This window comes from Typopeltis vanoorti, chromosome 6 (assembly GCF_054136105.1).
Source record: "Typopeltis vanoorti isolate ZY-2024b chromosome 6, IOZ_Tvanoo_1.0, whole genome shotgun sequence".
In the NCBI taxonomy this organism is placed as follows: Eukaryota; Metazoa; Arthropoda; class Arachnida; order Uropygi; family Thelyphonidae; genus Typopeltis; species Typopeltis vanoorti.
The window spans coordinates 34,436,802-34,450,176 of NC_143554.1; the positions used below are offsets into that span (position 1 = coordinate 34,436,802).

Here is a 13,375-nt window from a genome sequence, read left to right on the forward strand (position 1 = left end):
GTCATTGTTTCATTTTCTTGTTGGGTTACTGGTTTCATTCTTTTTATTTAGAACTTAGTGTTCAATGCATGATTGAAACAATTCTTATTATGTATAGAAACACTCTTTCTACTTTATATTCTCATATAAAGTAAAAAGAGTATTTTGTATTTTGCAAGAGGCTTTCATTAAAATATGTTTATACTGTCAACACATCCAAAACTGATTTTGAATAGGGACAAAAGCAGGAAATGTGCAGAGTCCAAATGATAGTCATGATTTTTTATTTCTGTCCCCCCCCCCAGTGTGACTTTAAATCATTGCTGTTTTGGCTTTTCTACTTTTTTTCTTTAAAAAAAAAAACAAAAAAGCAATTTCCTAGCATCTTACATAGATGAGGTCAGTTAATGCCATCTTTAAAACTTTTGGTAAGAGTAAGAAAAATCTTGTCTAAACTGGATACCAAAGCATCTTCTGGTTCTTTTAGCAGTTCTCTGGCTGTTCTGAAAAGGCCACTGCTATTTATGCTTTATCTTAGTTACAGACTATGCCATTTTCAGCTTATTTCCAAGAAGGGTGAAAATCGCCATCCAACTGTCTCACTTCACCATCATCAGTTTCCTGATATTTATCCCCAAGGGGTTGTACAAGATGACAGTATTACATGATTAAGTTTATATTATTACTGATGTTTCTCCAATTCATCATCATCATCAAATTCCTGCCATGTACCCTCAAGGGGTGTACAGGATATGATAGTACTACATGAAAAAAATTACATCATTATTAATTTCCTATCTACAATTTTCCTCCAAATCAGCCTGTTACTTGTCAACACTCCAACATTATCAGATCTTATATTTCTATCGTCTAAGGCACTTTGTACCATATCAATCCACCTATATCTTGGTCTTCCTCTGGGTCGTTTTGCTGCCAACCTGGCACAGAACACTTGTTTTGCTAATCTTTCCTCGCCCATTCTGTTTAAGTGACCGTACCACCTGAGATTAGCTCTGCTAATGCATTCCTGGATGCTGACAATGCCAAGTTCTTTCCTAATATCCTCGTTTTTAATATGATCCTGCCATTGATGCCATCTATTCAGGACTCTCATATCTGTGGTCTCTAGTCTTTGGTCAAGTGTTTTACTTCTGACCCAGCTCTCAGATCCATAAGTTAAAACTGGTTTGAACACTGTCTTGTATACAGCTAATTTAGTGTTCCGACTAATTTCTCTCTTATTCCATATGAATTTATTCAATTGACTTCCCACCATACCAGCTTTGCTGATTCTGTTGTCTATTTCTATATTTAATTTACCATCTTCAGTAAAAATCGTGCCTAAATAGCTGAAATGGTTTACTTGTTCCACAGGTTCTCCATTCACAACACAGTTGACATTTTCAATGATTCTGCCTATTTTCATTGTCTTTGTCTTTTTATTGCTGACCTTCATACCATATCTATTACAACAGCTATTCAATTTAGTCAGAGAATCTTGCAGACTTGTAGCGGATTTATTTAGAAGTATAACATCGTCTGCATAAAGCAAAGAGCTGACATTAACATCTTCAATTTTGATATCATGTTTAATACCACTTTCCTTCATAATGTGATCCATATAGATAATGAATAACAGAGGGGATAATGTACATCCTTGTCTCACACCAGATTTAACATTAAACCATCTTCCTGTACTTCCTTCAATTCTAACTGCTGACTTACAACTCAAATAAAGACTAAGTATTGCTTGATATAATGCCCCACTGACATATAACTGCAGCATATTGAATAGCTTCTCTCTTGGCACCTTGTCATATGCCTTTTCCAGATCGACAAAACTTAAATACAGATCTTTGTTATATTCCCATGCTTTCTCGACTATTTGTCGTAAAGTGAAGATCTGATCCTGACAGCCTGAATCCAGCTTGTTCTTCACCAAGCTTTTCTTCCACAATTCTTCTCAAGTATACTTGCATAGATCTTGCCAGGAACACTCAGTAGGGAAATACCTCTGTAATTCTCACATTCAGTTTTATTTCCCTTTTTATATATGGGTACTATGAGAGCTCTACTCCAATCATCGGGAATTCGTCCCTCTGTCCAGGCTTTCTGAACTATGCAGTGCAGCCACTGTAAGACTCTTATACCACCATACTTCAGCATTTCTGGTCGATATATCATCTACTCCTGCTGCCTTTCCACATTTCAAGCCTTTGATGGCGTTTTCTACTTCAAGTATGGATATGTATTCCTGACTGCATGCCTGGTCAATGTTTTTTACCACTGTGCTGTCATCACTGCTTGTTTCATTTAGCAGTTTTTCAAAGTAATTACTCCATACTTCAAGGATATCTTTTTCTCCCGTTTTCATGTCACCTTTATCATCTCTAATTCCTTTTATAGCACTCTTTCCTCCATTCTTAAGCTTCTTCAACAACCTCCAGAATATTTTGCCACCTTCTTGATATTTATTTTCTATATTCTTGCCAAAGTCCTCCCATGACTTTTGTTTAGCTAGTTTTACACAGTGTTTAGCATTCTTGCATTTGTCTCTATATTCTCTAAGAGCACAAGCTGACTTATTTGACAGGAACTTTTGGTATGCTTTCTTCTTTTCCTTCACTGCCTCTTTAACTTCCTGTGTCCACCAGGGAGTTCTGATTTTTTTATCCTTACAGACAACCTCACCACATACCTCTCTGGCAGAATCAATCAATGTTTTCTTCAGAGTTTGCCACTGAATTTCCAAGGTTTGATTCCTGTTCTCAAACTTTTTCTTCAATAATCTTTGTGTATTTTAGTCTACAGCTCACATCTGAGAGCTGCTCAACTTTTATTCGCTTTAAAACTTTCTTACATGTTATTCTTTTCAATATGAAATTCAATTTTATCCTGCTCAAGACTAAATAGTGATCACTTCCAATTTCAAATCCTCTGTACACTCTGGTGTCCTGCACCAGGGAGAAAACATCACTATCAACAATAACATAGTCAATGAGACTTTTCTTCTTCCTAGCCTCTTATCTCCATGTGAATTTGTGCACATTTTTATGTTGGAACATGGTGTTAGTAATAACTAGTCCATGTCCTGAGCAGAAATCCAACAGATATTTGCAATTATTATTAGCTTTGCTCTTTTCTCCAAATTTTCCCAAAATATTTTTGTATGTCTCACAATCATTTCCTACTCTGCTATTTAGATCCCCAACAAGGACCAATTTTTCATTGTGTCAGTTGCTTTTTCTAAGGCCTCAAAAAATTCCTCCACTTCTACCTTAGTAGAACCTTCTGTGGGACCATAGGCACAAATAAGTCTCATTGTCCAGTTCCCCATTCTCATATTTGCCCACATTACTCTACTTGAGACTGACTGCCATTCAAGAAGATTAGCCTCGTATTTTGTGTTGAATACTATGGCTACTCCTTCTTTTCCTTGGTTGTCATTGTCTGAATATAACATTTTGTATTTATTGCTCAGAAAGATCTCACCAGTTTTGGTCTTTTTTGTTTCAGTCACCCCTATTATGTCGATCTGGTACTTATCTAATTCCTCAGCTAGCTCCATTTCTTTGCCATTCAGGCTTCTTACGTTGATAGTACCGATGTTGAGTTGGGGTTTATTTTCAGATTTGTTCCAGTAGCTGACTTTTCGCTGTTCGCCCTGGTTCCCTGGCGAAAACAACGGGGGCCTTGTTTAACCGGGCGACGCCCCAGCCGGCATAGAATTTTGTCATGTTGTACCATCATTCTATATTTTGGTTTAACCAATAAGAATACAATTCAGTCGGCTAAATCCCAAAGTGCCAGCCCATCCTCGTCCGTTCAGTATCCAAGTAGATACCCAACAGGGTGCACCACGAGAAGGTGAGGATTGGACATTAGGTCAGAAGCTCTAGTTGTTTCTCCGCATTCCTTTAAAGGCTATGTGGAGGTCTCCTCTCAGTTATACAGCTTTGACCCTTAAGCACCCCGTTTCTCCAATTTAGTCTCTTAATCCTCACCCCCAATAATGTCATTTCTAGAACTTCATCTTTCTCTTTCCTGCTATCTTGGCATCAAACACCTGGTTTGCTACCTTTCTTCTCCCATTCTGTTTAAGTGACTGTACCACCTTAGATTAACTCTGCTTACACATTTTTGAATGCAAACAGTGTCAAGTTCCTTATTAAGATCTTCATTTTTAATATAACTCTGCCACTGATATCTGTTCAGGCCACTAATATTTCTCAGAACTTTTACACCTGCAATTAGTCTTTGATCAAGTGCTTTATTTCTAACCCAACTCTCAGATCTAGAACTTGAACGGTGCCTTTTGTATGGCTAGTTAAGTGCAACTCATTTCTCTCATTGTTATAAATTTATTCACCTGGCTCCCAGCATACCATCTTTGCTTATTCCGGTTTTTTTTTTTTTTTTGTTTTTTATATTTAATTTTCCGTTTTCACAAAAAACTGCCTAAATAGCTAAAATATTTTACTCGTTCTATAGGAGCCTCCCCCCCATTGGGAATGCAGTTGAAATTTTCTATGTTCACTTATTTTCATACTTTTGAGTCGTTTTATTGCTGATTTCTATGTTAAATTTGTTACCATTGTTACTTTATTTCAGATTGCAAATCCTGAAGACTTACACTGACTTGTTTAGGAGTACACATCTACAGAACACAAAAAGCTAAGTTTGATATCTCCAACACTAATATCAGATTTAATACCAATTTATTTCATAATGTGATCCATATACATGATGAATAAGAGTGGAGATGGTATTGCACCCTTATCCTGATTTTACATCAAACTTTAACTGCTGAATCACAACTTAAATATAGACTATGTATTGCTCTGTATAATGTTCCATATATTATAGCATTTCAAAATGCTTTTCTCTGAGCACTATAAAACGCAAGTACCTATCCTTGTTATATTCGTGTGATTTCTCAACTTAACTATTTGCAGTGAAGTGAAATCTGATCTTGACAATCTCTATTTGGGCTGAAACCAGCCAGTTTTTCTTCCTTAAAGTATACTAGCATAAATCTTATCTGGAACACTTAGTAATGAAATTCCTCTAATTCTCACACCATTTTATTCCCTGTTTTATAGGTGAGAACTATGAGAACTTTACTCCAGTTGCATTTATTATTTGACATCTCCAGAGAGTCCAAGACTCATTGAGGGAGGGTACCTAACTCTATAACTCTCTGTCATCTACCCCACCACTAGTATTTTCACAGAAAATCACAAACATCCATGCCAATGGCGGGATTCGAACCCAGAACCTTTTGGCTGGAGAGTTGATACGCTAACCACTTGGCCAACCAGGTCGGCAAATTTCTGGTCAAATATCATCCACTCCAGCTGCCTTTGCACATTTCAGGACATTGATGACATTTCTACCTTAAGTATTGATATACATTCCTCTTGAATATATTTTGTCACTTTGTTTCATTTAAGCCTTTCACAGTAATGACTCCAACTTCTGGAATATCCTTAACTTCAGTTTTCGAATCATCTCTGCTTCTTTTTAGAGTACTCTTTCCTCCATTTCTAAGCTTATTACAATAGTCTCCATAACATTTTCCCACCATCCATGTGTTTATCTTTGGTAAGAATGTAGGTCTTCCCATGATGTTTGTTTGTTTGGCTTTTATACATGCTCTCTCTCTCTTACAATGTTTCTCTACATTCTTTTAGGGGCATCTACCAACTTATTGCTAGGAGCTTTCAGTATGCTTTTTTTCTTTTCCAGGCCTACTTAACTTCTTGTCACTCAATGTTTTCTTCAGATTGCCACTAAGACTCCAAGATTTGGTTCATTTTAACTATTCATTTTTCCTTGAATAATGTTTATATAGTTGAGTCTACAGTTCACCTTTTAAAAGCAGCTCAACTTATTCATTTTTATCCTACTTAAAATTAAAGGATGATCATTTGTCTACTGAATTGGCATGAATATATCACGGTCAACAATAACATAGTAAATGAGACATTTTCTCGGGTTTTCTCTTCATGAACTAGTACCTATGACATGGTGTTGGTAATGATTAGTCCATATTATGAACATAAATCCAGCAGGTACTTACTGTTATGATTATCTTTGCCCTTTTCTAAAAATTTATCCAAAAACATTTGTTCCGGCCAAGTGGTTATTAGTATCTACTCTCCATCCAGGTTGGAGATGAATTTCATTGTCCAGTGTGAGATCATCACCCTGCTTTTTGGAGGCCTGAAGTGGCTTGGAAGAGTTCCATGTCTCTAGGACAGGGTTTCTGGACTATGTAAAAGAAATAATTTTAAAAAAAATTATGAAATTAATAAAATATCCTTTGCACACTCACACTACTAATGTACTATAGGCTTACAATCTTTCCTTAGTGGGAACCAAAAAATTACCCAAGATTCATTTCCTACTCTGCTGTTTTGATCACCAACAAGGACCAGCTTTTCTGCTTTCTTTGTCATCTGACTTCTCTAATGACTTGAAATATTCCTGTTTAACCCTTTATCCAAATGTAAAGAAACAAAATTTGTATGTGAAGTATTGGTAGAGGCTGATGAATTCACTTCAATTGCTTTGAGTATTCCATACTGCAAAGTACACTTCTTTTGGATATACACAATACTGTTTATTAAGAGAGGGTCACTACCAGTAGCATGCTTGAGCAAGATGACTTAATTTTTAGAAATTTTGTGAGCCAGTTATTAATTGAGCAGAAATGAGGAGCATAACGGATGCAAGTTCTACTAAATAACACTGATGGAAATATCCATGCAAGTGACATAATGAAGCAGACAAGGTATGAGATGGTATCTGAAGAGTCTATCATTGAAGGTGACCAGGATGGTATGGAGATCAATGTTTAGGATGCTTATTGTAAGAGAGGTTTTGTACAGTAAGTAGCCAGACAGATTAAATGTAATGTATTGAGAGTAAGTGGATGTAGCCTGGAAGCTGAGTGATGTATAAGAGTCAATCCAAGAAAAGAAAAGTTGAGCTGGTATGGCTGCTTAGATGTTGCTGTGTAGCGGAGAAAAATCACATATAAATATAATTAACTAGCTAATTTGCTAGCCTGGCTTACTGAATGGTTAGTACATCTGCTCTCCAACCAACAAGCTGAGTTTTGAATCTCCCTGTGAGCATTGATGTTTCTGATTGTCTAAGTGAGAGAGTAATTTCATCGCCCGCTGTGAGACTACCACCTTACTTTTGAAGGCATGAAGTGGCTTTAAAAAAGTTCCATGTGTGGTCTCTAGACCAGGTTTTCTGGTTAAGGAAAAAAAAAAAAAAATTAAAAATATATATATATATATATAATCTTAGCCCATTCACAGTACAAGCAAATGATAGGTTAGCATGTAACCACATAAAAAAATTATATATATAGCAGCAGCTAGAATAGAAGGAATGCAGGAAGATGGTTTGATGTAAAATCAGGAGTAAGACAAGGATGCACATTACCTCCAGTGTTGTTCATCATGTATATGGACCACATTATGAAATCAAGTGGCATTAGGCCTAATCTTAGTGTCAAACTTAGCTCTTTGATTTATGCAGATTATGTACTCCTAAACACATTAGTGCAAGTCTCCAGAATTCTCTAACTAAATTGAATAATAGCTGTAACAAATTTGGCATGAAAATAGGCAGGAGCACAGCTGTATTCTAAATGGAGATCCTATAGAACAAGTAAAATATTACAGCTATTTAGGCACAGTTTTTAGTGAAGATAACAGACAACAGAATAAGCAAAGCTGGTATGATGGGTAGCCAGCTGAATAAATTTATTTAAGAGAAATTAGCCAAAACACCACATTAGCAGTATATAAGACAGTGTTCAAACCAGTTTTAAGTTATGGATCCCAAAGTTGGGTTAGAAATAAAGCCCTTGGTCAAAAACTAGAGACCACAGATTTGAGGGTTCTCAGGAAAATTGGGGGAGTGAACTGATAGCATCAATGGTAGAATCATATTGGAAAGGAACTTTATATTGTTATCATTCTAGAATGTGTCAGTAGAGCTAATATAAGTGGTATGGCCACTTAAATAGAATGGGTGAGGAAAAGTTTTAGCAAAACATGTGTTTGATGCCAAGATGGCAGGAATGAGACCCAGGGGAAGACCAAGGTCTTGGGGGAGTGATTCAGTCAGAAGTGCCTTAGAAGCATGAAATGTTAGATATGATTATATTGGAGTGCTCACAAGTGATAATTGATTTGAAGGAAAAACTGTCGATAGGAGATTAAGTTTACATTATTATTAATCATGTAGTGCTGTCGTAATAACCTGAACACCTGTTTGGGGAAGGGGGGGGTACATATCAGGAAATTGATCTTCTTCAGCTTATCCCACTTAAGTAGAGTCGCTGTTTTTAATGAGTCTCCTCCCCCAGCTTCCTCCTTCCCTGCACATCCATCTGCATGACCTTACTTCTCACATACTCGTCCTCCCTACTCATCACATCACCAAACCGTCTTAATCTTGCCTCCTGTATCTTCGCTCCTAAGTTTATAACTTTCACCGTTCCCTTTACATAGCCATTTCTCAGACGATCCTTTCTGGTCACACAACACATCTACTAAAGCATTCTCTGCTACCTCCATCCTGCTGATGTTATTTTTCCTCAGGGCCACAGTTTCCATAGCATACATCATAGCTGGTCTCGCCACTGTCCTGTAGATTTTTTACTTTAGATTGACCGACATACTACTCCATCCAGCTTGTATCCCACGTCCTTCATTGTTGAGCCTAAGTATCTAAAGTCACTAACCTTCCTGATGACATTTTCTTCTAGCTTCAGATCTGCTTCTTGGCTGAAATCCCCCCCCCCCCTCCCCCCTTTTGCAACACATGTACTCTGTTATTTCTGCTCAGCCTCATATCTCTCTCTTCTAGTACTCTCCTTCATCTTTCCAATTTACCTGCCATTTCTTCTATCACCACCTCCAACATAATATTAAACAGGAACGGACTTGAGACCCTTGATGCAAACCAACTGTCACTTGAAAGCTTTCTGTCTCTCCCAGGCAGGTCTGAACACTTTCCTCAAGGGCTCACTTTAGTGAGTATGGGTTTGACAAACCTGCCTTGCTTCGTGTAATATACATATGTTATATTATCTGTAGACTGGTCCCTCCCTGCTTCTTCCCTCCAATGCTATTAGAGTATTCGAGGGCTAGGGGTAAATCTTTCCTATTTTGCTGTTTCATTGTCTTATGCAGCGACCAAAGGGGGGGGGGGGGGGCTAGTCCGAAGCCTGTATAAATAGTGAGGGGTTCACATCAGGAAGGGCATCCGGTCATAAAACTTCACTGCCATCTCTAACTTAAGACTGCAGGAGTCCATGTTTAGCATATTTCTTTGCACATGATGATGCCTTGGTGATCAAAGTGAAACATTGCTTGATATATATATGTATTAAGCAGTGTTTCACCTTGATCACCAAGGCATCATTATGTGCAAAGAAATATGCTAAACATGGACTCCTGCAGTCTTAACCGTCACCCTCTGAGTGTAGGGATGGAATTTTGTTGATGGTATCCTAGATTTTTGGTAATGTGATGTAGTTAATTTGTTTAGTTGGGAGAGTGTTATAGTGCTGTGGTAAATTCCAGAAACAGCAAACCTAAACAAATTTGGCTGCATCACATTGGCAAAAGCCTGGGAGACTAATTAGCATATCTTATTGTGAACTCTGTTTAGTGTAATGACTATTTGATCATAATCAGAAAATAGAAATCAGAATTGATTTACTAAATAATATTCTATCAAAATTAGATGTGTATGAACACTGCTTTTTACATTTCAGGTGCTGAGATTCGTAGTGTATGCACAGAAGCTGGAATGTTTGCTATCCGTGCAAGGCGCAAAGTTGCTACAGAAAAAGACTTCTTAGAAGCCATCAATAAAGTTATTAAATCTTATGCTAAGTTTAGCGCCACCCCACGATATATGACATATAACTAAGCTGAAATGTAAACTAGTAGTATTTTGTATTGTGCATCTATTAAAATGAATCTTTACTTCCATCAGTTATGAACATTGCCTTAATCTTAGATCCGTGCCAGTGAGCACCTTGTAAAATTACCCATAAGTTTTTAAAAGTTCCTTTCATAAAATAAAAATAATGAAAAAATTTATTGCTCCTAGGCTATAATAACCCAAAAATAAATATTCTGAAGTCTGCACTGTATTTTTTGCATCATCTGATTTTATTATTGTTTTGCAGAAGAAGAGCAATATAAGTGGCATTCACTATAAAATCTGTCCTCCTAAAGACACACATACAAAAGGGATGGTAAACTGCAATAAGGTGAAACTAATTCACTCAGACTAGACCTCTTCATAAACATGCAGTTATCACAAAATTGCATGCTTACTCTTGGAGGGGAAGGAATTACAGTATTAAAAAAAATGTGTAGAGTGCTGTTAAGATTAAGTAACATAATGGCAATTGCTAATAACTTAGTTTACAAATGTCTGGCAGCATAGATAAACATATGTAAATGCCATTGTGTAGAATAGCGAAGTCTTTTTTTTTTGGGGGGGGGGGAATTGAACTAATTGAGAAATCATTATCTTACTAATATTTTCAGAATAAAGGACAGTTATCTAATTCATGGAACAGTATCATGTAACCATATGCTCACTTAGCTGATCAACAAATTGATCTTTGTTATCCAGTTCAACTGGAAAATCAGTGTACCCACCTACAGTCTTGCATTATAGGTCATTAGGAAAGAAAGATCTGTTTTGTCTATGTACAACATAGTTGTTAAAGTTGAATATGTGAGTTATGGAATGTGTGAACCAAATTTTTGATTTCAGGCGTTTTTTAAATTTCCTTTCATATCATGTGTATATGGGTGGGAAGAATCCTGTGGAATGTTTCCAGTTTGTAATCAAGACTTATATTTTGCTATGGTGCATCACGAAACGTGGAATTTTTCTTTCGTGATTGTAAACAGCGAGTCCAGTTTCATGTGTAGTAGCATATTCCATATGTAATTTGGTAAATTCTTCAGTAGTAAGACTTCTTCTTCTTCTTGGCTTTCCATATTAGGCAATTGTTTGCCTGTAACATTTTCCAGGGTTTAAAAAGTCTTTTGTCCATCTCCTCCTGGGTCTTCCTCTTGATCAGTGTCCCTTTGGTTTATATTTCCAAGCAATATTTGGCCATCTCTCCTCATTCATTCTTTCTATGTGGTTTTTTCCAGTTCTTTCTATAGTTTGTGATGTCTTCTGTTATATTAATTATGGATAACTGTTTTCTTATCTTGTCTATTCTTTTATAGCCTGTGAGCGATCTTAGGAACTTCATTTCTGCAGCTTCCACTTGTCTTTTATCTCTTCTCTCCAAGTCCATGTTTCACTGCCATATTTCAGAATTGGTTTGGCTATTATTTTATATAGTTTTATTTGGGTTGTAATAGACATCTGTTTACTGAAGTGTCTATTCAAAGTTCCAATGACTGCTAGGAATTTTTGCTTTTTATATGCAGTGCCGATTTCTCCATTAGGGCTTATGTAATTTCCTAGATATTTAAATTTGTTCACTTGTTCTATTACTTTGCATCTTTTAATTTCTTTACCTTGAAATGATTTAATTTTATTTATTGAGATTTTCATATCATACTGTTGTATTATTTTGTTCGATACATGTAGATTTTTCAGAAAAAACAACTTGATCGTCAGCATAAAAAAAGGCTGGTTAATTCTTTATTTCCTATGATTTTGTTCTTCCTCCATTCTCTTGAAATTTTTTCCACATATATATATATATATACAGGGTGTTCGGGATAAATTTGACATATTTATAATTAATTATATTTTTCCGTAAGTTACATGTATTAACACACACTTCTCTTCATTTAAAAGTTTGGACCCTTCTTCATTCATATACAAGATGTCAGAAAGGATGGATAGCTGGAACCCACCTGAATCATGGAAGAGAATAACTTGTATCATGATGATTCGTGCCCGCCATCAAAATAAGGATATTACGACTGCTGCCCAATGCTCCCTGAATACAGTAAAAACAATCAGGCATGAACTAGAGACTTGCAATGGTGACTACGAGGATGTAGCAAGAAGAAAGATCCCTAGCAGACGATCTGATTGCGTTCGTACAGCAGAATTCCTCGCAAATCTGCAGGAACAGGTGTTGAAGAACCCTGGCATTGGAATTCGGGCTTTGTTCGTGGAGTTGCTAACTGTAGTCAAGCCCTGGATAACAAGGGTAGCCAATGGTAGGCCGTATGTATGGCAGCAGGATTCGGCCCCTTGCCACACCTCTGGGAAAAGTCAAAAATGGTTGTCTGAAAATTTCTACGACTTCACCAGTCCAAATGTTTGGCCTCCAAACTCCCCAGACCTTAACCCCATGGATTATTTTGTATGGGGCGCAGTTGAAAAAGACACCAATCGCACGTCCAGTAATACAAAAGCCCAGTTAATGGATAAAATTAAAACAGTTTTTGCGGCCCTTCCCAGGGAGACTGTAGCATCAGCTTGTTCGAGGTTCCGAAGCAGAATTGAAGCTGTGATCGATGCTAATGGTGGTTATTTTGAGTAAATCTTGTTGATAGTATTGTAATTAACTCTGCCTGTAATGTTTTTTTGTCAATTCATTAAATTTAATAGATACAAAGAAGATTTTCTTTTTCCTTACGAAACTGTCAAATTTATCCCGAACACCCTGTATATTGAAGAGTATTGGTGATAATCATCGTCCTTGAATGAGACCTCTGTTGGTTTTAATTTTAACATCACTTTCTTCAATTATATTTGCTATTGCTTTTGTAGTTTGAGGTGGAGCTTTCAATTCATACAGTATGTTGATTTGATCATATCCTTTCTCATAATCTAGGAAGGCTAAATTCTATTCTGTTTTCTATAATTTGTTTGAGTGTAAATGTGGGATCTGTGCAGGATCTTCCTTTCCTAAAGCCGCATTGTTCTTCTCCAATAATTTCTTCAGCCCGTGGTGTTAATTTACTTTTAATTATATCTAGATATATTTTATAGCATGTATTTAATAAGGATATTCCTCTGTAGTTTCTGCAATCCTTCCTGTTTCCTTTTTTAATATGTTTATGACTATTGCTGTCTTCCATTCTTACGGGATGTTTCCTTCTTCCCATATTCTGTTTAGAAATTTAATTAATTGTAATGGTTTAGAGCTGTATTTGTATAAATGGAGGTTTCTGTGGTTTAAAAGTTCACATGGCATATTCTGGTAATTGGACCACATTTTTTTTTTAAGCTATATAAAAAACAATGAATTAATAAAAGACCTGACTAGTTTCGTAAGTCGTTTGATTTACATCTTCAGAGATAAAAGGTAACAAAGTTTAAAACACAAAGAAAATAGAAATTATTAGTAATAGTTCATACT

At 36.4% G+C, this 13,375-nt stretch overlaps 1 protein-coding gene across 1 annotated transcript in view; it reads left to right on the forward strand.

The window, feature by feature from the left end:
• Window positions 1-10,010, forward strand: part of Rpt1 (26S proteasome regulatory subunit Rpt1) — a 138,567-nt gene extending 128,557 nt beyond the window's left edge. The window contains exon 10 of the mRNA XM_090394746.1: window positions 9,788-10,010. Within this exon, the coding sequence (XP_090250872.1) occupies window positions 9,788-9,945 (158 nt within the window). The 3' untranslated portion in view covers window positions 9,946-10,010. The remainder of the gene's footprint in view (window positions 1-9,787) is intronic.
• Window positions 10,011-13,375: the final 3,365 nt, after the last annotated feature.